General features: G+C 30.5%; 3 protein-coding genes across 6 annotated transcripts in view; 2 read left to right on the plus strand and 1 right to left on the minus strand.

The window, feature by feature from the left end:
* pcm (pacman) overlaps positions 1 to 6,490 on the plus strand; it is a 101,035-nt gene extending 94,545 nt beyond the window's left edge. For both annotated transcript variants that reach the window (XM_067278735.1, XM_067278745.1), the window contains exons 37-40: positions 556 to 669; positions 5,310 to 5,412; positions 5,485 to 5,822; positions 5,904 to 6,490. In XM_067278735.1, the coding sequence (XP_067134836.1) occupies positions 556 to 669; positions 5,310 to 5,412; positions 5,485 to 5,822; positions 5,904 to 6,098 (750 nt within the window). In that variant the 3' untranslated portion in view covers positions 6,099 to 6,490. The remainder of the gene's footprint in view (positions 1 to 555; positions 670 to 5,309; positions 5,413 to 5,484; positions 5,823 to 5,903) is intronic.
* Positions 6,491 to 10,552: 4,062 nt separating this feature from the next.
* Rbm13 (RNA-binding motif protein 13) lies at positions 10,553 to 26,245 on the minus strand. The gene is made up of 8 exons (XM_067278813.1): positions 26,111 to 26,245; positions 19,285 to 19,331; positions 16,231 to 16,340; positions 13,706 to 13,922; positions 12,670 to 12,799; positions 12,471 to 12,596; positions 10,817 to 10,876; positions 10,553 to 10,741 (listed from the first exon to the last, which is right to left on the minus strand). The coding sequence occupies exons 1-8, from the start codon at positions 26,123 to 26,125 to the stop codon at positions 10,604 to 10,606; spliced, it is 843 nt and encodes a 280-aa protein (XP_067134914.1). The 5' UTR covers positions 26,126 to 26,245; the 3' UTR covers positions 10,553 to 10,603.
* LOC136982304 (RING finger protein 145-like) overlaps positions 26,202 to 27,631 on the plus strand; it is a 28,039-nt gene continuing 26,609 nt past the window's right edge. Inside the window, exon 1 of one of the 3 annotated variants that reach the window (XM_067278796.1) lies at positions 26,202 to 26,256. The gene's annotated coding sequence lies outside the window, so the exon portion shown is untranslated. Of the gene's footprint in view, positions 26,395 to 27,631 lie in introns of all 3 variants that reach the window. The other 2 variants (XM_067278784.1, XM_067278792.1) reach the window with 2 other exon arrangements.

Consider the following 27,631-nt stretch of genomic DNA (forward strand, 5'->3'; position numbering starts at 1 on the left):
CAGTGTTTGTCATTCCATAGAATATAAATGGTATTATGTAGAGATACATCACTCTATCACAACAAGGACCCAAACGTATATTTAAAATCATATCTAATTCATTTTAGCCAAATTTTGAGATATGCCTTTACAATATGATATTCTGAAAAATTATTCTTTGAAAGTTTGTATTGGAGTATTCCAAAGCATTAAATGTAAAAATAGTAATTATACACATCAAAATTTTTTTTATCATTTTTGTAATGAATACTTATTATTATTGTAAGAAACAAACTTTTATTAGATTGGTTGGAAGGAACCTTTTTCTCTAATACAACTTTAGAAAGCTCAATATATTGGTTGAAAATTACTTCACTGAAATTTTTAAAACTTATTTCATTTATAACTTGTCTTAATTCTTGGCTTCAAATTATATTTTCAATAAAATTAGTTTTAAAACTTAAATTTTTGTTTTTATTTATGATATATTTTATATATGTGTTTTTAAGACTGTATTCTTTTTAAATTATAATAATAATACATTTATTTAACTATTATTTTGAAATATTTCTATAGAGTACTTGTCAAGCAGAAGTGATATTACCAAATGGAAAAAACTTCAACAGTATTATTTCTCCTTCAATTCAAAAGGCAAGAGAGAGTGCAGCAGAACAAGCATTAGCTTTCATGGTATAATTTTATTCACATTATAGTATTTGTACATTATACATTAATATATATATTATTAATCATCTCATATCATCAATGCATGATAATATTCATATTATGTTATGCTATCAATCTGGTAATGGTCAAAAATAGATCTGTTGTGATAGCTAACTAAATATAAAACTCTATTATAAATTCTAAATATCTTAGAAACTTTCATTTTCTAAGAAAATAATTTATTCTTAATAAATTTTTATATAAATAAAATACATTTTCATTTTTATGTTTCTTTTATATGCAATTGAGACTCACATTCTAATAACTTACTCTTGTACAGTACATACTGTATATTTATGTAAGCTGATAGTGAACTTTGTAGTGAAGAAATGGAACATTTGTGAGGATGCACAACAATTGAGATCACTGACTGATATGTGTACAGTTAGGTTCAGAAAGTTTGGGGATTATGTATGTGAATGAGGGTACTCTGTTACATAACAAACTATTTTATTGATTGAAGAAATGTTTACAATAATTCCATGACATTTTTCTTCTAGAGGCAGATAATATCCACATGATTAATCTTTATAGGATACCAAGAAGGGTCTGAAGTTGTTATTTCATGTGAGCAAACTGTCCCTCAATGGTTCATCAGTTTGGGGCAGTGTTGTTGGTGGCACTTGGGTGAGTCAACAGTTTTTGGTCACTCTTGAACAATTGGATAGGCTGTAATCAGTTGATCTGAGACATAATGTAGATGAAAGTGAGAACACAAGAGAAAACACAAACAGCTTTATGCTAAGGTCATTTTTGAGAGTCCCTCTGGGAAAAAAACAACAGATGAACTTTCATCTACATCATGTCTCGGATCAACTGATTACAGCCTGTCCCGTGTTCAAGAGTGACCAAAAACTGTTGACTCACCCAAGTTTTTGGGGAAAAAGAAATGTCTTTTCCTTGAAAGACAGACTTTTATTAAGGCAGCCTTTCAATCACCCGTCATGATTAGTTTAAAATCCTGTCTTCACTTTCCAAGTGGTCACTTACCTGTTGCTAGGTACAATGTAAGCCCAACTTAGTTATGGGAGAGGTCAGCATTTACATTTAATCTGATCCCAACCAGAGATGATCAATTTTAAGACTTACATTGTTTATTTGTTCCTTTATTATTCATTTTACTAACTATTTCTGTCTCTCTCTTATTCTCTATGAAAAAAACATTTTAAAACACTATGGGATTGGACTCTGTTCAGAGCCTTACTCTTTATTTCTATTATCTCTGAAATGTTAACATGTAAAGACACTCTATGTCATATTAGCAGCATAAAATTTTAATATTAATAAGTATTTTGGACTAATTTGGACCAGTTTTTAAGTTCTCTTGTTATTCAAATAAAATACAATATTCACACTTTGTATTTTATTTGAATGACAAACTTAATAAAATGAGATGAAACCAAAACTGAATAAGTCAATTTTGAATTTTTATACTTTGTAGATTTTTGTCCAATGGCAATAATTATAATTAATTATTTGAAGACATAGTCCTTTCCAAGATAGGAACCACCATTTATTAGCTCTGTGTTCCAGACAATATATTCTTGGAGACTGACTGTTCTTTTTAGGCTACTGGCCACAAAAAGTACTTTGAAAACACAAGAATACATCCAATTAAAAAATACAAGCATTTTTTAAAAGGCTTTTCTAATCTACATTTTACCAGCACTTATTTCGTTATAGATAAAAGCCAAAACAACCCCAAGAAGGTTTGATGGAGAATAGAAGACGTCCATAGTCACCAGTGCCTTTTTTAAAAAATGTTTGTATTTTTTAATTGGATGTATTCTTGTGTTTTTAAAGGACTTTTTGGTGGCCAGTAGCCTAAAAAGAAAGGTCAGTCGCCAAGAATGTATTGTCTGGAACACAGAGCTAATAAATGGCGGTTCCTGTCTTGCGAAGGACAGTCTTCAAATAATTAATTTTTATACTTTGTTTGGCAGACTCTAACTACAAACAAATTTGAAACTATCTTAATTTTTCTGTTTCTCTTTAGTTTTTCAGTTGCAATTAGCCAAAAATAAAGCATTTTATGAACAGCATCAACAAATTGTCAGTTGTCTTGTCTATTCTCAGCATTTTTATAAATGTTTAAAAAAGAACACACAATGCCAAATTAAGAGATTACTTGTAATTGACAGAGACATTTAAGCAAGCAAAGCTTTTTCTACTTTGAAATAATTAGTTTTGTAAGCAAAAATTTTATTTATGTGAAAAGCTTTAAGATTAGATTTCAGTATGACTTGTTGTGTTAAAGTTGGCTAAGCAAGATTAAAACAGCCATAAAATCCATAAAAATATACAAACAATTTCGGTGGACATTTTTTGCAAGTCAGTTTTGACTGGCAATGTTAAAAATAGGAAATTGAATGGAATGAAAAATTATAATGTACACATCAAATATGAGTAAGCCCAAAGCTTGCATCTACTGATGTTAATGATAAAATATAGATATGGCATATTTTAGATTAAAAAATCAAATAGAAGATAGTGGGTTTTTTTTAATTAAAAAAAATTTTATATAATTGAAATATATTTATAAGTTCCTTTTTCTTATAAGTATTCTTACATATTTATGTTGAAAAAGACAATTATTTTTGCCCGAACTTTTTACCAAAAGTTATTTTTTTAAAAACAATTTTTATTTTTATTTTAACAATCAAAACTATCAACTTGTTGATCAAAGCCATTTCTTACAGTTTTAAACTTATCATTATTTGAAACTGTCCTCAAATAAAATGTTTTGACCTTGTTAGTAACACAATTCAATATATTTATTGCATTGTCCAGTATTTTTTCAGGGGTAATACTTATTCAAATTTTATTGTTCAAACCCCGATCAAGATTCAAAGGATGTGCAGTCTTCCGCCGGCAAACTCACTTCCCTCCTCCCCGGATCTAACCTCTGAGTCAGGGAGATCGACTCATCATCGCAGCGGACGAGACCGGGAGTATAAATAGGGGGAGATATCTAAGAACGGGGTCGGTCGCTGAAGGTCCGCACAAGCCACCCGACCTGTAGGATCCGTCCCGAGAAGCGAGGGCCGAGACACGAAGTCACCGAAGCCCGCCGACGACGAGCCGCCCGCCCGATCCTCCCGCTTCCCTCCACGACCGGAGAACTGAGAAGATTAATCCTACGATTACAGCTAATCCTAGGAAGAGGTATGATCCCCCCCTAAATTTGTAAACTCTCTCTCTCGCGGTTAGGAACGGAACGCGTTAGATCTTTTGTATCTGTTTACCGTCTAAATAAATCTTATATGTGTTGTCCTGTTATACGGATATTGCCTTTCTTTATCGACGACCCCACACACACTCCTCCACTCGACCTGACAAGTAACTGACCGATCCCGACAAGTCGGGATATCGCGCAAAATTAGCCATCCTTGACAGTGGGGCGGGTCTTGCCGACCTATTCGCCGAGAACAAGGAGGTCCGACTTCCGTCCTACCTCCCGGCGTTTCCCACAAATTGGTGTCAGGAGTGGGGTGGGTTCGAACCCGCACTCCTGACACCACAATTTGTGGGAAACGCCGGGAGGTAGGACGGAAGTCGGACCTCCTTGTTCTCGGCGAATAGGTCGGCAAGACCCGCCCCACTGTCAAGGATGGCTAATTTTGCGCGATATCCCGACTTGTCGGGATCGGTCAGTTACTTGTCAGGTCGAGTGGAGGAGTGTGTGTGGGGTCGTCGATAAAGAAAGGCAATATCCGTATAACAGGACAACACATATAAGATTTATTTAGACGGTAAACAGATACAAAAGATCTAACGCGTTCCGTTCCTAACCGCGAGAGAGAGAGTTTACAAATTTAGGGGGGATCATACCTCTTCCTAGGATTAGCTGTAATCGTAGGATTAATCTTCTCAGTTCTCTGGTCGTGGAGGGAAGCGGGAGGATCGGGCGGGCGGCTCGTCGTCGGCGGGCTTCGGTGACTTCGTGTCTCGGCCCTCGCTTCTCGGGACGGATCCTACAGGTCGGGTGGCTTGTGCGGACCTTCAGCGACCGACCCCGTTCTTAGATATCTCCCCCCTATTTATACTCCCGGTCTCGTCCGCTGCGATGATGAGTCGATCTCCCTGACTCAGAGGTTAGATCCGGGGAGGAGGGAAGTGAGTTTGCCGGCGGAAGACTGCACATCCTTTGATCTTGATCGGGGTTTGAACTTATCATTATTTGAAACTGTCCTCAAATAAAATGTTTTGACCTTGTTAGTAACACAATTCAATATATTTATTGCATTGTCCAGTATTTTTTCAGGGGTAATACTTATTCAAATTTTATTTTCATATTTATATACTAGCAGTAGCCAGGTGAGATTTATATTTCTTCAAAATCATACCAATTAATCTATAATATAAATTCAATTTTATCTACATACTTTCTTCTTCTATTTGGATTTTAATTTTTACATTTGGAAAGATTTGTAATTTCTATCCTAATTTGTAAGCTAGCTCATTACATTTCAAATAATCACAAATCATTTTTAAAATAACAAATATTTTAATTTTATAGTTTGTTTTAATTACTATTGTTTTTAATATTCAAACTGAAGTTTATTTATTTTGGATTTAATAAGGCTATTTTCATTGTTTTACAGAAAAGAATTAATAATACTCCTGTGATATGGAAAACTCATAATCCATTTGTAAATTTAGGATCTTGTATCCGTCCAAATTCTGCCTTTTCTCCTAATATATCAGGTATTGAAGATCATAATTTAAATAAAACTTAATTGTAATTTTTATTTTAATATATTTTTTTTATTGTTACAGCTTATAGTCCAATTAATAGTTACACGGTTCCACAATTTCCATTTTCCCATCAACGTGCACCCACAGGTGATACATTTTTGATGCGGCATCCTCCTCCTCCTCCTACAGCATTCATACCTGAATCATTTGTAAATTCTAATCGTCAGATTTTGGATGGTCCACTTCCAGTTGCCTCACAAATAAATCATACAATGAACAAGCCTCCTTTCTTTATTTCAAACAGTACAAAAAAATCTGTTGTAAATAAAACATGTGAAAGTACAAGAAAAACAGAATTTAGTCAAAAACAATTAAAAAATGAAAGAAATGACAGTTCTGACATGTTTGTGCCTTTGCAGGTAACAAAATTCTTTCATTGGTCTTATTTTTTTTAAGGGTTTATAAAAAAAATTTTAATCAAATTTTTTATATACTTTTAGGTGACAAAACAGCAGTCTGCTTTAAAAAAGAATCAGGAAGAAAATAAAAATTCAACCAAATCCTCACAAGAAAGTGATTCTGCAGGAGGTAAAAGCAAATCTTCGCAATCTTTGCCGAAAAAAGAAACGCAAACAAAAAAGAAACAACAAAGAAAGTCAAGGTTAGCAGTAAAATTTGGAAATGATGGTAGTTAATTATTAAAAATCTCAAAGCAAATTTGGCTACCATGTAGCATTACAATGTTTTATTTGGACTGAACAGACATTTTTAATCTAAAAGATAGAAAAACTGTATATATTTATATATATATAAATACATACATTATAATTGTCTTAAAGATTTTAATATTTTGTAAAGTACATTTATTTTCATTAACGGATTGTTTCCCATTTTATTTTTAGCGATTATCTACTGCATATAGAAATTGTATAATGTTGACACTAAACAAAACGTTTGTAATTAATTCTCTTTTTCCTGTTTTTTACATCCAAACTTAATAGGACAGAGATGTATGTTAGTAGCATTTCAATTGAGTTTTTTAAACAAACAATGCTGAAATTACAATAAAAATATTTTATTTTTTAAATTTGTGACTTATTTTTACACCTTCAAATTTCTTTTTTTTTATGGATGTCCTTAACATTTTAAGAGGTAGTCTGAGTAACAAATGCTCCTGGCAACACAAACACATTCTGTCTCCTTGCTCGAGTCATATCATGTATTCCTTATTCCATTAGAAACTAGCCAAAAAATACACAGTATATAAGTAGATTTGTTGTTTAAAGAAATTAGACAAATTAAACTATTTTTCAAATAGTGACATTACTCCTCTTTACAAAACAATAGCATAGAGGCTTGTTATTCAGTAGAGCATCGATTATCCAAATATTGATCAACTGAAATATCAGTTAACCAAAAGCGTTCCAGTCGGCAAATCAAATTTCCGCCAGTGCTGTGGCGCTGCAATATTTGGCTATGTCTTGGGCTACTCCAATATTATTTTTGTTGGTGTGTGTGTTTTAGTTGGCAGCACTGGCATGACCATGAGAGGGTATCTAAGGATGCGCCAGGTTTTGAATGAATTTCAACTTGGAATAAGTTGTTCGGATAATCGATTTTTCGATTATCCGAACAACCCCAGTCCCGAATTGTTTCGGATAATTAATGCTCTACTGTATTGTGCTTATAAGTTACTCTACCCTAACTCCTTCCTAGCACCAACAATATCTGGACTCTTAACTTAATGGCTCTTCAAAGAAAGATATTCTAAAACGGCATTTTTCAACTTTTTCATACCTGTAGACCTGCAAAAATTGGAATAATAGTTTGCAGACTGGCAGAAGGCTAAACATAAATTTTCTTAGACTTAAACAGTTGTGACAAAATCAGCTTGGTGATGTGCACAACTTTATTCAAATAATTGCAATAATCAAAAATAAATAATAACTTGTAATTAATATAAAGTTAGAAATCTTATTACAAAATTTCCTGCTGGTCTACGGACCCAAGGTTGAAAAACACTAGTCATACTGATTAACTTCAATTTAAGATAAGTGTATTAATATTACCTAGATACAATGATGATTCACTTACAATGAAAGAATTATTTCGCCTCTTATTATACTTTTTAATAAACTAAATAATATAAAATTTATAATGAGAATTTTATAATATGAAAATTGTCAGTTTCATACATAAATTTTGCTTGTTTAAAATTAACATATTTGTGAAGTAAAAAATTATACAAAATTGTTATAAATGCTGTTTTGTTTGTTTTCCTCTTAAAATTACCATATATTTTATGTATATAAAAAGTTTTATTTTGAATGTGGTAATTTTTTTGTTAAAATTATTTAATTTGATTGTAATAAGAAAATAAATTAACACCAAAACAAAATAACTTGTGCCAAGTTCATTTGCCATTAAGAAAATGATCTGAGATGATAATCACTGCTATTTTTAAGTAATAAATACCATGTAGATTGCCATGATAGAAAATACAAAGGTATATACTATGATGACTGATAGCAAGATGGCCAAGGCAGTTAAGATATAAACCTATTTCTCTGGAGATCTGTAATTGAATCCAAGCAATAGAATCAAACTCTCTTGGGATTTTTTATAGGTCTGTCCCAGACATTTTGGGTCTCATCCCTTACCATCTGACAGGCCCAATCGATCATGGGTGTGGAAAAAATCCTCTTAATGTCCTCAGAGCCAATAAAGATTTAACTATGATTACCCTTAGTGGAATCCCAAAACACCTCAGAAAATAAAAGAAAATGCTCTTAAATTATTAAGCCATTTCCTATTTTATAATAAGATGGTTCAAAAAAGTTTTTATCTCTATATATGAGATCATTAAATGGCCCTATTTTCAGTACCAGTATCTTAGCCAGTATCCCAAAATACTTCTGATAAAGTAGGAAATAATTCTTATATATCCTTGATTTAATCTGTTTTCTGAGAAAGAGAAAAAAAGGTTCATTTCTCAAACAAATTGGAAATCAGAGAAATAGATTTGTAAAGCTGTTGTCTGACTACTATCAATAGCTGTGTGAATCCAGAACAATTGGATAAATTGGAAATTAGTTCATATAAACATAATGTGGAGCAGAGTAGTTTTCTTGCCAGAAAATTATTTCATCAAACATACAGGATTGACTAGATGTATTTTTTAATGGAACCATTATTACATCATGTCATTGTCAATGTCCTAAGCTATCTCTCAAAAAATACCCGTGGAAACAGAACCATGACAATGTTTTTGATAGATAAGTTTCTTAGTTTAGTTTAAATCAAAGTACTAAAAATTCAAGCAATGAGCCTTCCTGGCAAAAACCTTTAAAATTGCAAATGGTTCCATATGTTGCAATATGTCATTAAAGAAAACTTTTTCTTATTAGTTATAAAATGGCAAAAACAACTTTGAAGTAGAGATGAGTTTTATAATAAATTGTAAATGCTAATAACAAATGAAATCTTCATTAAGTCCAACCCTACTTGAGGTATGAGATAATACTGGCTAAGATATTGGTACTGAAAATAGAGCCATTTAATTCTCATCACCTGCACTCTATCTACCCATCCTTTAACCACCAAAATTTAATAGTATCAAACCTCCCTGCATAATTTCAAATATTCAACAAAGCACACAAGAGTTAAGCTTCAAAGTGGTGAACAAAACTGCTCCTTCCACAGAAAGGAAAAAATGCTCAATTTCTTTTTCATTTCTTGTTTCAAGTCCAAAAATGTAAAAACTTGGGTCATTTTTTGACTGATTGCCATACTTTTGCTCTGTATAACTTTCCCAGCTGTTATATATATCTGCCCATTTTTTCAGCTTTATATAGTACTCTTTCTTTCTATAATGGTATGCCAAAAATGCCACTAGGGAAACTCCTAGCTATTATTTAAATTAACAATATAAATTTTATATTTTTACAGTATAATATTCAGTATATTATTATTTTCATTTGTAATTTGGTATGCCCCGATGCCTGCATTGGGCCTTTCGACTTTTTTAATAATACAAACAGTATTATGAAATGTTTGTTCACTTTACTTTTATATTCTTAAAAATTTAAATCTGAGTGTAAGCAAAATCATTCTTTATACAACTTTCAAACACTATGCTTAAGGTTGTTTTAATTTCACACTGGTCTTAAATTTGCAGTCACAATTTATTCTACAATATCAACATATATATAAAAATTAATAGATTATCAATTAATCAAACAGTGCTAACTTTTTCCAGGCTATTTTAATGCTAGAAATTTTAATTTAATAACTATAGAATAGTTGCTAAATTGGTAACATCCAGTAGGCAAGAATTTTAGGTTCAAAATCCATTTCTTCTAGATTTTTCCAAAATTAATGAATCAAATAATTCTAATTATTAAAATTTCTCAAAGGGCAAGTCTGAAATTATATAATTTAGATTTAAGCAATTTCTTACATTAATATGGCATGAAAAAAATGAAGATATCTTTAATCAAAAGTTTCAACTGTTTTTGAAATTTTTTAAATATGTAACTGTTAATTGATAATTATTTACTATTAAATTTTCTATATAATCTATAATTTTAATGATTATTTTTCCAATTGAGTATATGAATCCATTTAGAATGAATCTCCAAAGTCAACTATAATTTGAACCTTTTTGAATTTAAATTGTTCAATTTATTATCCTTTAAACTTATCTTGCAGAACTTATTTGATACAGATATGTCAAAAGATTTTGCAGTAGATGAGGATATTTATTTCTGCTATAAATTTAAGATTTTTAAATAGTATACCCTGATGATTTGTACAAGGTAACTTGAGAACATACAATAGATTTTTTACTTCAGAGCATACTGATATATGAATGTTTTTTGGTCTGAGACATATAAGTCCATTTTCTGTTTAATACAAGATTTGAACACAAATCCTGGATAAGATCTAAAATTAAATTGTGTATGCACTGAAAATAAGATGTGAAAAGAGTTGAAAAAAAAAAGAAACTGCAATTACTCTACTACTACTGGATAAATATTTGGAATTTTTTTCTTTTTGTGAAATTGTAAATTGCAATAATGGCAAAGTATGTAATAATGACTTGTTTTCATTGTTGTGTTAAACTGATTTTTTTAATTATTATATCTGAAAATAAATTATTTTTTATTTTTAAAAAACATGATACAACTTGACAAACTAACTAATGAGCAGAAGGGATAGATTTTAATTTTGAAGTACTTGGTTCTTCTTCATATTCAATTTCTATATGAGGCCTCCTTTTAACCTTTTTACTTTTCGGTTCTTCATCAGAACTGCTTTCAGACTTTTCGTGCCAATCCTAAAAAAAATGTATTAGTTAATATATTCAAAGGTATTAAAACAACAAAAATACAATATTTACTGAAATTGTTACCTCGATATCAGAGAGATCACTTTCTTCAAATTCATCTGCAGCTACATAAGTCACTTCGTTCTATTAAAAAAAATATTTTTTTATTTGATCGAAAACAATGAACAGAGAAAATTTCAATAATAATTTAAAAAGTATCTTAAATATTGTGGATGTAGATAACTATTAGAAAATGAATAAAAGAACTTTTACAAGTAAAAAAACCCAATACAAAATTTATAGCATAATCATTATGGTAATTTCTGAATTAATTTTATATTTATTCATACAGAATTTTTATATTCTAATTGAATAAATTTAAGTACTAGGATTGTTGTATTCATACCAATATTGAAAAATTTAGTACAAAGTAAATAATAAAAACTGATTTACTTACAGATTGTAATGTTTAATCAATCAATTTTTTTCAATAAATACATTACAAACATTTCACAATCACTTTATTTCTCTTTAATTCTGCTTATATTTTATCTCTTAATAAATTTTTCTAATAGTATAAGATGGTTGACTATTGCCTTAAAGTGAATTCTTGTGTTAAAGCAAATTTTGCTGTTGCCCTGGCAAAACACCATTGTCACGTGATTAATGAATTCTGGTAAAATTTTTGTTCACTTTAAACTGTAAATTACCTTCACAACACCAAGAAATAACCCAATTTCTTAATAATGATTTTATTATTCATGCTGAAAAGTGTAAAAAGCATAGTAGTACTGTAATAAATGTTTGCTTACTAGGAGAAGAAAATTTATTCTACTCAAAATAAAATACTGGTTTAACCTCCAATTGTAGAGCAATTCAAACATCTGGTTTTAGCAGACCATTCTACTGTACTCAGAAAATAGGAATTAAAAAGTTTAATGACATCCATCCCTTTAAATGGAAGGTTGTCATTAAACTTTCCCATCCAAACACGTGCTAGTAGTTTGCATATCAGGGTGCATACAGTGATGCCAGGTTTGGTTCCTTTTTTATTCTTTGGTGCCAAAAAATATTTTATACTTTTTCAAACAATCATCAACAGAAAAAATCACAGATTTATCTTACTTTGTTTTGTTTAACCACTCCAATATACTGTTCCACACTCAAACGGCAAATACTCTCTTTTCATTTTTTTATTATTTGAAAATCATTTAAAACATAAAATTTATTTATAAAAATTAATTTATTTTATTTAACTTTATTTACTAAATTAATTCAAAATATTAAAATTTAGAGATTTCAATTGCTATTAATCCTTAACTCCATAAATTATATTGACAACCTTGACTCTGAAAATTGTTGACAAATTTTTGATAAAGCAAACTAACTACTGTTCTCCTAGTGATTCATATTAACACAAGCAAATTGTAATTAAAATTGATTTTCTGCTTGTATTCTCTGTAGGTTGAGAATGGTTAAAAATACTGAAAAAAAAAATAATTTTGGTTTCTGAACATAGCTTGTAAGTTAAAAGATCAAACTGTCTTATCATGAGATATGTTCCACATATTCTCATGATAAGACTTAAAAATCTTGTATAATGCAACTTAGTCATTAGTTTTTAAGCATTTTTATATTAGATAATAGTATCTAGTTTCTATTAATTTCTGTTAATACTGTATAATATCACTTAGATTATATTATTCTATTGTAAAAACTGCTTAATCAACTTCCTTACTTCTTCTTCAATTTCTTGTTCCTGTTCTTCTTCCTCTTCCTCCTCCTCCTCAATTTCAGATTCTATTTCCTTTTCATCTAATGCTTTTTCAAATGCTTTTTGAGGAAAATTATAGATATCTCCATACTGTAAGAAAAAAAATCTTTCTAATAAGAATTACTTTCAATAATAACAATAATTTTTTTAAATGTCAACTAACTGTTCCTTTCTGAAGACGTTCAAGCAATTCTTTTTCAATTGCATTTTCGAGTCGGGCAGCAATCAAAGCCTTTTCCTCTCTTCTCCTTTCTCTCCTTTCTATCTTTCTCTGCAGTGGTACAAGTTTCTTTCTATTAGATAAATTTAAACTAATGTTAATTATGAGTGTTTTTTTATACATATATGTAACAGAACAGAATTTATCTGAAAACACTAAATTTAAAAGCAAACAGTTTGTATTTGTTTTTTTTTTTATCTATGATAAAAAGAAAAATGTTATAAAAATTGAGAATAAGGAACAAAATAAATATATTATTTACTATTCTAACACATTGGTTTGTATCAATTACTGACAAGTAGATAAATGGAGTAACAGAAAATTTTTCTACAAAATCTAAAACAATTTAGTAAAAAAAAAAAAAAAAATTTAACCCAGCAAGTTTCTTAAATTTAAACAATTTCTTTATTAATTATAAATTAAATCTTCAGTTTAATTCTTAAAATGCCGAAATTAACTTAAAATCGGACAAATTCTAAAGTAGATTAATACATCTAATATAGAAATTAGAAATATATAGAATTCATTCCAAAAGAAAACATTTTCTTTCAAATAATGTAAATTATATAATAAAATACTAAATTCTTAATTATATAATTTTAGTAATTATAGTAAAATATGTCATAAGCAATCTTTACTTAACAGATTCAAAGACTAATCAGTTCCTCTCCTCTAAATTTTAGTCAGTGTGAATGAACAGAAGTAACACAATATCTTTTTTTTAGAAATAGCAAGTTACAAAACATTGTATTTTATCATCAAAACAATTGAAAACTAAATTTTATGAAATTAATTTACTGTATATACTTGTAAGTGGACAGGTATTATACATACTATTTTTTTTTTTCTTCTTTGAAACGTTGCATTATAACTTTTTAATTGACAAATATTTAATACATTTTTAAGTATTAGTTTTTTACACAGTACTTATTGAATAAATTATGAAATAATAATAATAAAAATTATTAAAATTTCTTACTGTCTTCCGAGTGCAATTTTTCTCATTCGAACCAAATACTGTTTGATTTTTGTGTATCTTTGTTTACATTTATGAACAACAAATCTTGGCCAATAGATTAAATGCTGATCAATTTGTTCGAGTGCTTTCTCATAATTTTTTGATAATTTCACTTTCTCCCAGAGTTTAGAAGGAAAAGCAGCACGTTCAATCGTCTTCATATACAAATAACAAACACCTAATTATAAATGTATAAATAGTTATTAAAAATATATTTAATAAAATATTTCTATAAAATTTGCTTAAATACATTTATTTTAAAAATACAACAATAAAGAGTAACCTGCAAATAAAGATTGGTTCCATTTAATTTTACTTTCCTGGCTGTTATATGTATACATAACAAGGGAAAGTATTGGAATCGTGTCAAATTTGACTCTTCGAGTTTTTTGCAAATCTCCATGTTTGGAGATCTCCCGAATCCAAAAAGGTCCAAAACTTCCATGGATGTGTGTGTTGGCATCTATTTTGTTTAATTTCTCAGGATGGGGTAAAGATTAAGTAACAAAATTTGGCACGATGGCTTATATGTGAGGGGCATTAATGCTATTAAATTTTGATGGTTAAAGGTCGAGGGGCGGGGAGATAAAGGAAGTTTTGTTTATCTCCAGTAGGGTCAGATTTAATGATGATTTTACTCATTATTAATATTTATAATTTTTTTATAAAACTCATCCCTATCCTCAAAATTAAGCTTTTTGCAATTTTATAGTAATTAAAAATAAAAGTTTTTATAACAAAATCTCATAATAAAAATGGTATATATTAGTAATATGTATTTGCTCATTTAATATTATATTTTAAAACAGAAACAAATTAATTTTTAAATATGTTTTCAAAAAGTTAAGAGTGCCAAATTGACCACTTTCATTTTTAATAATGATAAAGAAACAGCAGATTACATTTTCTTTGATTTCTGTTAATGTTTCTTCTGATAAGTATTTGCAGAGTTCTATGTATTAATTATAATAGTTTTCAAAATTCAAATAGAAACATATGTAAGCATTTTTTATAATACATATAAATTTTTACATAAAATTGGAAATAAGTATCATATTGGAAACATATATTTTTATATTAAGCACAAATAAAAAAAGGAAGATTTACTTCAATAATAGATTGATGTTATCGAACAACAAAGTGAAGCCAGTTTGTAGGAATTCAACCATTTGACTTTGGACAGAGGGAAATGGAAGGAGATGATTGAGAAGATAATGAACATCTATAGACATTGAACCAATAGTTATATGAATGAATGGAATTAAGTTCTACATTTAATTATGATACTATACTTTTTAAATATATTGCAAAACTGTTTGACAGAACAATTTATAAATAATTCAATTATAGAAGATAATTCTACCATTTAATTTCTCATAAAGTCCAGTCTACAAACTAAGAGAAGATGCTTCAAGTGAAATACAATTAATTGGCTTTAGCATTTTCAGTTCATACTTTGTTCAGAGATGTTACTTCAATTATTTCTCCAATTAATTACAAAATAAAACATATCATTATATAATATAATGATGTGTTTTATGTTGTACTGTAGTTGAAAAATGGACAGAACAGTCTTAATTAAAATAAACAGAATGCATCAATACATTTTCAAAACGTTTAAAATTTTAAATTAGATATTCAGTTTTTTAAAATTGAATTTCATATTTAAAAATGTTTTAATTATTTCAAAAACCAAAACAATACAGTACACTCATTATTCCAAACTAATTATTGTACAAAGTGGTCTAAATTCTATAAAGAAAAGGAAATCAGAAAGAACTACAAACAAATGTATGTATTTAAAAAAAACCTTTTAAATGTATAAGTCAAATATAATAGAGTGTAAGTACATACTAATCTCATAAATTGATCATTTTTTTAAATATTGTCAAATGTACTGTGACTAACAAGTCTCTTTATCAAAATGTACACTGAAGGTAAAATTTATTTTCATTTTTATTTGTAAAAATGCAACTATTAAGAATAATTTTCATTTTTTTAATCTATTATTTTATTAATCTGGACTAATAATTAAACTAGAAATCTTATAAAAACAAATTTAATATGACTTTTTTTGCAAGAAAAACATACTTTACTCTCACTTTTTTCTTATAATTAAATTCACTTCAAAACCATATAAAACTTACTATCTATTTGGTAAAAATAGCAAAAAATATAAAAATAAACAAAATTGGTTTGAATTAAGTGAGTTCAGGTTAGTGAGAATTATCAGTGTTTCATTATAATAACAGTTTTTTAGTAATTACTAAAAAATTTTTTAATTTCATCTGAAGAATCAGCATAATCAAGACCATTTCTGAGAATTATTCCAAGGATTTCAGCATATTTTAAAAGTATAACTATTACTAAATCAATAAAAATATAAATGAATTTTAGAATTAATTTAAAATCAATAAAATGAAAGTAATTATCGACACAATAATATTTTAATTTCATTGTACAGCTTACTTTACTAAGGTACTTACCTTCCTCTTCTCTTATTGTTGCATACTGACTGTTAGCTAATGGACAGGATGCCCTATTACATAAACCTGTGAGATTATATTCATTTCGGCAGAACTGCTGTGTTTTGGTGCTGTAGAATTGATAAGTTTTCAAGTTTTTACAGTGATTAGCATTATAATAATAAACAGCTTATTAGAAACTGAATTTATTTAATTTAAAAGTAAAGTGACATTAAATTCACAGACTTAATGAACTATTCTAATTTTATATTCTAACAAAATACCATATTATCCCCATTGTATACCCACTTAAACATTTCCAGAAAATATCTGTATTAAAACCATTGTTTAATGAATATTATTTATGATAAAACCGCACCTGAAATAAAATACTAAATCATAATTTTGTCTTTTTATGGAAAAATTACTAGGAAATTTGGATCCTGCAGTTCTATGGGACTGTCAACTGGGCAATAGTGAGGGGGCGATGGTCATGTAGGCAATGGACAACTGGGCTACCGCCAATTGGGCACTGGACATCAGGGTGACAAAATAAGAGATGTCGGTACGACAATATTCACGCCAAACACCGTATAAACGTTGCGAAAAGTTCACTGAGTTCAGCGTTATATCCACGTTTGCTTGTCGCAAGTACTTTCGATGAACCTTACTGTCGTCGTCTTCAGGCGAGTTCGTAAATTTGCCGAAAAACTTTAAAAAGAAACAAAACCGATGCAGAATGGAACGCATAAAGCTTTACCAAAGCCGTTACGAACGTAAATCAAAAATACAAAAAACATTCGAAAGCCGATCGAGCATCTATCTATGCAACACTCCCACTCTTGAGCTGCCCAATATTTGGGTCACGTTATTCAAGCGTTTAAACGCACTTTAGCGTTATCTAATATACGATTAGCGTAAGCGCGGGTCTGCGCATGCGCGGCCTCGCTAGTTGTGGAGCTAGATGCTCAATCGGCTTTCGAATGTTTTTTGTATTTTTGATTTACATTCGTAACAGCTTTGGTAAAGCTTTGTGTTCCATTCTGCATCGGTTTTGTTTCTTTTTAAAGTTTTTCGGCAAATTTACGAACTCGCCTGAAGACGACGACAGTAAGGTTCATCGAAAGTACTTGCGACAAGCAAACGTGGATATAACGCTGAACTCAGTGAACTTTTCGCAACGTTTAAAATAAAAGATTAAAAATAGACAAAATATGAAAGTTTTTATTGTTTTCTTTATTACATTCACCATTCTTTTCTATTGATCTACTACCCGGTAAATTTAAATAATGTTTTTTTTAGGAAATGAGTTAAAAGAAAGACTTTGCAATTAAAAAAACTTATTTATACATGTTACATATTTTGTTTGTTTATTTATTTTTACAAGTAAATAAAAAAAGTCTTGAAAGGTAGTTTACATCTATCCCTAAAATGAACAAATATACATAAAAACAAAGTCAACAATTACATAAATTTAAAAATACATTACATTACACATTAAAACAAAAAAGTATAAAAGTTCTGAAGTTCTTTGAAATAATTTGTTTTCAAAGAACTGCTTGTCTTTGATGTGCTTTGTTAACTGCTTCTGACATACAATAATTAATGATGCTATAGTATATTGTTCCAAAACATTTCAGTTTTCTAAGTTGGAAACAACTCAAAACTCATAGTTCATACCTCATAACTCTTAACCATATTTATATTTATATGCGAGATCTGGAAATCCCCTTGAACGTAAAGTTTTACTAAATTATATCCGAATTAATAATTACCCCTTCTTATATCCGGATATAATCCGAATATAAAACAAATTATAATAAAATTGTTCCCCATATCAAATCGAAAATTTTCCTATTATAAACATCCTGCCTAAAAATTTTCCTAATATAAACATCCTGCCTAAAAACGGTCCTGGACGAGAAAATATGCGTCCCCGGCCGCATAACTGTCAACTATCCATTCTTCTTACGCTGAGTACAGATCATCTTGCAACTTAAGTTTATAGTTAGCGCCCGAATTCGTCGTATTGTTTCCAATCCCGGGAACACCTATGGCCTAAGCACACGCACGTGACCAAATTCCCCAGCAAAAAGCTATATAAGATGCTTCCTTCCCCCCTCTGGGGAGTCTATCATCGATTTAGATCGAGTCGCGATCTCGTCCATTTTTGTCCTTTGTGCCTAAGGGAATATTTTACGTTGTGCCTCAAGAGTTACCGATCCTTCCCTTCAAAAGAATTACCGATCCTTGTGACCGACAGAATATTGGAAATACTGATTGTCTAAGAGGTATGGAACCCACTTATGTGAACTCTCTCTCTCCCTTCGCATGATAGGGATATATAGCTTTTTATATGTCGCCCCTTTTTTTGTCAGATTTTTGTAACGTATATTTTGTTTTCCGTTAAATCGTTGTTATCCTGTTAAATGGTGTCTTGTTTGCTCGAATATTCGCTTATCGCCTTACCACGACTCCACCTTCCCTCCTACACTCGACCGGATAAAAAGTAGTCCCGTCCCTACGGGATCCCTACCGGCAAATAAGCCATCCCTGACACGTGGGCAAGTCACTCCGACTTGTTGCCGAAATTAAACAGAGGTCTGACCTCGTCGTCCCTCCGCGGTACCCACATATATATATTTTGCCAATATTTACAAAACAATATATACATATATATATTTTGTATATACCAAATTGTCAAATCATATGCTTGCTAAGCATGCAAAATCTTTAAGTTTCCATTGCTCAACTAACTGTTGCCCAGTTGACCATCACCCAGCTGTTGTGTACCCCAGTTCTATGGCTATAAATACACCCATAACACATTTAAACAAGTGCAAAAAATTGTAGGTTCAGTTAGAAAAAGGTGTTTACCAATATTTAAAAGCTTTCAATTTTATAGAATTTGCTATTTACTATATATTAAAGTATCAATTTATTAATAACAAAAATATAGTACCATAACAGAGGAGGCAGTCTCTATTACGGCAGTTTTAGCCAAAGAAATAGAAAAAGGTAGGGATAGATTTCTAATAGACAAAATGAGGTAAATAAAAAAATAGATGGACTTACTTTACTTTAAAAGAGCAAAATGAATTATTAATTATGCTCCAAATTACCTAGAATAAGATTTAAAAATTAATTACATTTAATAATAAATAAAATAAATTTTGAAAAATATTTATAAACTATTATTTTAATATTAAAATTATATATATATATATATTATAAGTCAAATATTCAATGGAAAATATAGTGATAAGACACTTAAAAAAATGATAAATAAATTTGAATAAAATATTTCAAGTGCACAATTTTTAACTGCAAAATAAAAAAAAAAAAAAAAAAAATGAAATTTAATGGAAAAATTTAAATAAAAAAGGTTGAAAAAAGATCAATCATACGCAGGATATGCATCAATTTTAATTTTTTGTCTTAATTAAAATTGTTTATTATTCCTGTGTTTCTCAATCTTTTTATATAAAAAAAAATGTAGACCAAATTAATTTGAATTCTAAATAATAATTTATAAAATTCAGAAACATCGATAATCAAAGGATCAAAAAGCTGCTAAAGTCTTTGGCAACTACTGAAATCTATTATCAGACAATTTGAATTGCTGTATTCTTTCTAGTATAACAAAGCCACTAATTATTTAAACAATTTAATTTGGCTTAATAATCTGGTAGTCCAATAGATGATTATTAATAATCAGTCTCAGCAATTATTTGTCTATCATCTGCTCTAAAGGACTCATCTTTTCCAATTGATATTTATCTATTACCAGCAATTGTCAGCATTCTTTAAATGCTGCTCATAAGATACCTAGTAATCATATTTTCTATTTTTGATGTTTGGTAATATAATTTACAAAATTAAATCATTTTTCTGTACCTGTATTTTGAATTAAAGTAAACTATCGTTATAACAACTTTCATCAAGATTATAACAAGTGATCAAACAAAAACTATAGGCCTATTCACGAAAAGAATCCCAAGGAGTTTGATGATAATGAGCTGGCATCCCAATTGATATGTCATACTCACAAATGTATGTGTCATTGACTCCCAAATGTAGTGTTAGCAAAATTAGACTGGACAGAAAATCAAGGAAAGTTACAATATACGACCATGGCCATTAAAAAACTTTATATATACAAGATATTTTAAAATTATAATGCAATAAATATAAAAATATAATAGTAAAACATTAATTAAAACACATTATATTAACATATATTTTAATAAATTAATGTATTATTTTTGCTAATTTTATCCATAATTGCTTCAAAGTGACATTGATTTAAATTATTATGAGGTGTATTTACTAGGCTATTTATTTAATTTAAAAATGATCTTTTACAAATAAATCTATAAATTTCTAACAATTCCTTCAAGGACACACATTCTGAAGACATCCATTTAACATGGAGGAAACCATTTGCTAATGTGAGTTTATTTTTGCTAGTTTTTGGTTTTTGGGACAGTAATTTTAAAGATTAATCAGTTTTTAGCATTATTTGTATAGGAGAAATTTATACTTGTTTTTTTTAATTCAAATATATATGTCATTAAAAGAATGGTAAAGCAATCATTACTCAAAAGTTCAAAATTATTCTGTCTGAATGGCAAATAGTGATGGCCAGACAGCTAAGTGATTACGGTGTCAATCTATTGCTCCGGGAGGGACCCAAAGAAACTGGATGGATCAAAAACTCCAGGAATTTTTCAGGGGTAGTCCATCCCAAATGTCAGACTCCATCCCTCTCCCACTTGGCTGTCTCATTGTGGACCTGGCAAAACCCATAATGGGCTTGATAAAAAAAAAAAAAGGCCCAGAGAACAGAAAGAGTAAAATAAAAACAGTAAAAGGTTTTTATGATTCTACATTTTTAATATACTCAATATACAATTGTTCTGCATTAAACTTGCCATGACCATCTTGATTTTAACGTAGAATCCAAAACATTCTATTCATAAACAGATATTCTTCCTTACCATCTCTAATATTACTTACAAAAGATATTTTTAAAGTATGGACCATTTTACAATAAAAAATGTACTACTAAACATTATGGGTACTGTATTTTTTCTCAGATTCTACATGCCTTTAACTATTTTTTTCACATAGTTTCTGTTGTTGAAGCATGTGTTGTAACGTAAGACTAGTTTCTGTACACCCATATCATAGAAATGTGCTGCCTTAGAGGATAACCATTCCTGAACCATAGTTTTCACTTCTTCATCAGTTTGGAAACACTTGCCAGCAAGGAACCCTTTCAGATGCAAGAAGACATGGAAGTATATCAGTCACGTTTGGGCTATATGGAGGTGATCCAATTGCTGCCAGCCAAGATTCAACTAGAGTTTGCATTAGAGCAGCAGTATGCAGCCTCGCATTTTTGTGAATCAACAGAACTCTGAGAGTTCTGTTGCTTCACAAAAATGCAGACAGCATGCCGCAGCATTTATTCTGGATTGTGAAGTTTCCTCGTGGTCTGACAATATACAGCAGCATTTATTGTCCCTTGCAGCATGAAGTCCACCAGCAAAACACTGCATCTATCCCAGAACATAAATGCGATAATCTTGTGAGTTAAGATTGTCTGTTTGAGTTGCACTCTCATCAGAAATGACATGTATTGACACTCCAGCAACTGCTACTTGGATTCAGGGGTTACATTAGACACCCATGACAATGTGGCCCAATAGTTCACCACCTTCCTTATGGTATCAGATCAAAAATGTCAAAGCTTTAGCTAATATCTTTGTGTTCTTGTAAGCACCTTTGGAACCCATTGAGAGCACAATTTCCCATAGTCCAAGTTTTCCAACACAATTTTGTAAAGGGACTGTGAAACTTGTGGTAAATTCACTGATAGCATAAAAATGGTGAATCATCTGTTTCCATTAATCATGGTGTCTACCGCAAGCACAAGATCACCAACAATTACAGACAGCCAACCCGAACATGGTTCATCATGCACATTTTCCCAACCTTCCTAAAACATTCTTACCCACAAACTTTGCTATCACTCATGGCATCACTCATAAACTTTACATATCTGGCAATGAATCTCTGCTGGTTTCACATTTCTTGCAGTCAGGAAGTGAATAACTGACCTTACTTCACAGGTGGCAAGCTGCTCAATCTTCTTAAGCATTTCCATCACAAGACATGAAATGCACACACAGCTGACATGATTCAAAATGATGTCTGTCTGTGTGCAAAGGATGCCAGAAGGCATTGCACATGTGCAAAATTACAAATGCATACATTTTTAAAAATATATTTCCAAATGGTCCTTACTTAAAAAATAACCTTCATATCATCAAATAATCAAAAAACAAAAAAAAATTACAACAGCTATAAATTGAATGCATGATGAAGCATGTAGGTAAAGTTTTCTCTCTCTGCCTGCCATATCAGAACATCCTGATGTCAGCGTGCACCTGGTGCAGGTTAATAAGTGGTTAGTAACGCGCCAAGGTGTATCTTGAGGGAAGTTATAATCAGAGTGGTTTCCCATTGCCTTCTCTGGAGCGCAATGTTACGCAAGGGGAAAGAATGCCTTCCATGAGGTCTTGTAAGGGAAACTGGCCCCTATTTAGGCATTACAGATGTGGAGAAAACCCAGAAAACTCCATGTGGCCAGCCTGTCTGAGCGCAGTGCAAACTCCCAGTGTTTAGCGACAGAACCGCTTGGCCACTGGTAAATTTTTACATACAAGTTAAATAGATATAGCTGTTTGTTCATGTAAATGTTTTAACAGCTTTGTGATGTTTGTAACTGCATATTAAGAAATCAAAATGGCTAGACATTTAGAAAAGTGATCTCAGATTAAAATAAGATGTGTGATAAGATTTTTATGGGCTAAAAATTCATCAGCAGCTGAAATTCATTGTCAAATTGTTGAGGTTTATGATAAAAACATGATGAGTATGCAACATGTTGTGAAATGATGTCATTCCTTTACATCTACCAGAGATGATGTGTCAAGTTGCCAAAGAGAAAGAGAGAAAGTGTAAGTTCATCATCAAGTATAGTTAATGCATGCTGTATTAATGAAATGATTCAAAAAGACTGAAGCATAACATTGAGAGTTATTGAATCAGAACTGGAATTCAGTTATGGAACTGGGCAATCTTGTGAATCATGAATTAAGTATGCTAAGGTTTGTGCAAGAATACCCTTTATGTTATCCAAAGAACAAAAAGCCATATTAATGATAAACCTGATTTTTCTTCAGCATTATGTTGCTGACAGTCATTGTTTTATTGACTGAATTGTGAATGAAAATGAAATGGCTCCATTATTTCCTTCCCATCAGCAAATAATCTAAAATGGAATGAAAATACTCATCATCATCAACCAAAAAAGCTCAAAGTGACACCGTCTGCTAGGAAACTCATGACTACCATTTTCTGAGATCCATCAGGTGTTATCTTCATTGACTTCTTGGAGCCAGGACACACAATCATTGCTGATCAGTATTATGACACCCTTAGAAAATTGCATGAAGCCATCCAACAAAAATGCCCAGATCTCACACTGTTCTTCACAAACAGCAATTGCTCCAAAAATTCAAGTGGGAATTGTGGAGACATCCCACCTACAGTCCAGATCTGGCTCCCAGCAATTTTTATCTGTTTCTTCTTCTCAAAGAACATTTATCTGGCACCCAATTCTGCTGTGAGAATGACATGAAAGCAATTACAAAAAATATGGCTGCAAAAGCAGGGACATATTTTTTTTCAACATGGAATGAAAAAGCTGATCTATGATCAGATAAATGTCTACATCAACAAGGTGACTGATGAAAAAATAGTTTATGTATATACAGTGGTGATATTCGAAATATTTAACAAAGGGTTCGCTAACAGAAAATTTTTCCTTAACAATTTTTTTTTGCTCAAATGGTGCATTAGCAACATTAACGCAAAAACTGACCTTAAGATACCCATATAAATAAAAAAGATGTGTTCGCAAAATTAAGTCAGTTAAAATTTAACATTGTTTATGCCAGAACTATATTTTTTGATAAATAATAAAAAAAAGTGTTCAAAATGGTTTATTTTGAACATATTTTAATATTGCGTCATGACTCGCACACGTCTAACAACTAACTGGCTCCCCCCCGGAACCGGCTCATGCTCCAAGCAGTTTTCTCGGAAACTATGAATGGTCTAAGGCTCTAGTTTAGTAGTGTTACAGAATTATACGTATATTTTAATATATTTTTTAACAGAAACAAAACCACTGAGAAATGTTACGTGTGTTTAACAAGTTCGGAAAACTTTGAAATTTTAACAACGGGTTCGGCCGAACCTGTGCGAACCCGCTGAATATCACCACTGTGTATATATAAATAAATCTCATATTCATTTGCTATCTGAGACAAGTTTCATTTTTATAATTGTGTATATAATCAGTGCCGTATTAAGCCTCTAGCGGGCCCTAGACAAAATTTAAATTGGGGCCCCATTTAAGTAAGTTACTTCTAAACAAATCTTATACAATGTGACATTAGCGTAGTTAGCATGGGTGACACCCGGTGCGGATATCGTGGTGTCACCCCAAGTCACACCGTAGTGTCACCCTTTTTAACTCTTTTATAAAACACTATTGAATTGTAATATCTTCGCACTCGAGCAACTTGAACGCTATATCGAATATGCGATGTTGCGATGTATAAGTGTAGATTTAGAAAATAAATCATAACCATCCATAAATCAGCACTACCACGAGACGCGGTCCTAAAAATATTTCTAGATGGCGCGAGAGATCCCCTGGCGTACTGTACATTACTTCTGACACACGGTTGAATGTTGACCCTTTTTTTTTTTAGGTAATGGCTAGTCAAGCGGAGCTTAGTAGGAATTGTTAAGTACAGCCTTTTCTGTCCTATTTCTTAAATCATTTTTAACTCCTTTTCAAACAGAGGAGTCTTCTGCAATGAAGCCGGGCCCCTCCGAATTACGGGCCCTAGACATTTGTCTACTTTGCCTATTCAATAATCCAGCCCTGTATATAATCTAATTTTTTGGATCAATCTTCATATTTAAACTTCAAAATAAATAAATTTCATCTACATTAACTCAGACACTAAAAGTGAAAATTGCACCTGTCATGATCCAAAAATAAACTTTGTTGTTTGTAGGGAGACAAACATTAGCTGCGTTCCGCATACTCAACAGTTCCGGAGCTGTTGAGTACTTTTCTGCTGAACACCAGTAGTGCTATTTTGGAACACATTTGGTATTTTGATGTTTCATTTAGTAGCATTATTGGTCACTTTTGGGTACCTATCGCTACCCGAAACTGGCCAATAATGGCTGCTTTTTGTTCTAATGCATACGTCACTCATCATTCAGTAGATGTAACTATGTAACAGCTACTGATTTAAACATCTTCACTGAGTTACAACTGTTGACTCTGCCGAACGCAGCCATTGTAATGATCTGTCTGATGGCATTCCAGAATCCTAAACATATCACAAGCGCAATAGCAATACAAGAAAGACAAGACACTTGCACAACAGAAGGAAAGTATGCGAAAAACCACAATAAATCATCATCACAATTCTCTTATTTCCTTCTAATTTATCTAAATAAAATTAAGGAACATTTCACATTAAACTTCTACATCCATTTAAGTAAACTTCTTATACTTTAGTGGTATACCCATTTAGTATATATAAACTCAATTTTTGGTATAAGTTTTACTTGAACATAAAAGAATTTCTCGAATAATATGATTATCATTCAAAATTTTAATTATGCTGTATTAAATATGAATGAATGTAAAACACATCAAAAATATACCCATCGACATTATTCAACTTATTATCCAATATTAATTAATTGCAAAAATAATAATAATAACATTTTAACTCACATCATCGTGTTGCATCTTGAAAATTTCACTTAAACACTAATTTACCATCACGTGTACCTAAAACAAAATGGCGGATTTAATCTCGTAACCATTTTCGATAGGTGGCGTTTTCTCGCCTTGACATTGTTGTTATAGCAACCGAAGTAGTAAGATGGAGTTTTCTCATCTTAAGATTAGAAAAGTGTTGCAGATTTATTGTAATTATTAAATATACACGCGTTTATTTATATCGTAAAATTAAATTTAACACTTTCTTATGTACTTTATATATTTATTTATGGCAGGTCAGTTCAAATATATTAATTTATTACTTTTGTTTGAGTAAAACGTATTTTAAAAATTAATGTTTACAAAATTGATATATAATTATTTTATAATTCGGTTCGTACGTGTCGTATTAAAGCTTACATTTCATTAACGTTATCGTAGAGACACGCAATAAATTCTATTTTCCTAAAAAAGTTTCCATCTTCCACCACAGAAATACGAACTTACATTATCTCACATTAATTGATATGATTCATAACTATTTTTACACACTCAAAACTTTTTATTCCTTATAAAATTACGCTAATTAAATTGAAAATAGTTTAATTCAATCGGAAGTAAATTAAAGCTAATTAAACGGCACTTAAATACATTTAAAAAGTGCTTTCTGCTTTGTAAAAAGTTTTCGCAGACAAAACATCTTATCTCATTTTATCACTTTGGGTAATTTTGGCAAACACTAATAATAGAATGTTTGTGGAATTTATTCCGACTGACGTTTGCGCCGATTAAATGCATTTCTGGCATTTATGTTTCGAAACTATAATTATTCGACGTGCGTGCTTTATTGTTAATCGTGATTAACGCATTACGGATAAAACTACTTCGATACGGAAAGAGATCTCGATATTCCGGCAGGTTGACTTTATTTAATTGAACGAGTGTTTTTGACCGTCTAGTGGTCGTACCGAGGTTGCGTATCTAAGCTGTGTAACAGAAGAAAATTTCGTAACGTTTAAAGGTTCTGGGTGTTAGATATATGACTTGACGACGAGCGTTAAATGACGATTCAAAACGTTTGTTCGATTAAATAAAATTGATTTGCTGGAAAATTGAGGGGTATTTGTTTTGTCGTCCTGGTTTTGTTCAAACGCGCTAAAACTATTTCATTAATAATTTTAGCTTTTGGTGGAAGAATATATCAAATTTATAAGAAAATTTTTGATAATTCAAAATTATACATTTTAATGATTGTATTAAATAATATGACATTTTTTGTATACTGAATTAAATTTTTTTAAATTATTTGCTTAGCAAAATGTGCAATGATTATAGTTAAATCACATTATTATAACTGCTTTAACAGGTTTACATTAACTGTGTAATACTATCCAAAAGACAATTGAGTTTTTTAAAAAATGGTTCTGAAAAATTATATTAATGTGAAGTTTGCAAGTATATTTGTTGGAATAATATTTTTATCCACGTGCTATATGACTAGTATATAAAAAACTGTTTGACTAAAACTGCAAA

Source organism: Centruroides vittatus, unplaced genomic scaffold (genome assembly GCF_030686945.1).
Source record: "Centruroides vittatus isolate TY-2023 unplaced genomic scaffold, ASM3068694v2 contig_1168, whole genome shotgun sequence".
Lineage (NCBI taxonomy): Eukaryota > Metazoa > Arthropoda > Arachnida > Scorpiones > Buthidae > Centruroides > Centruroides vittatus.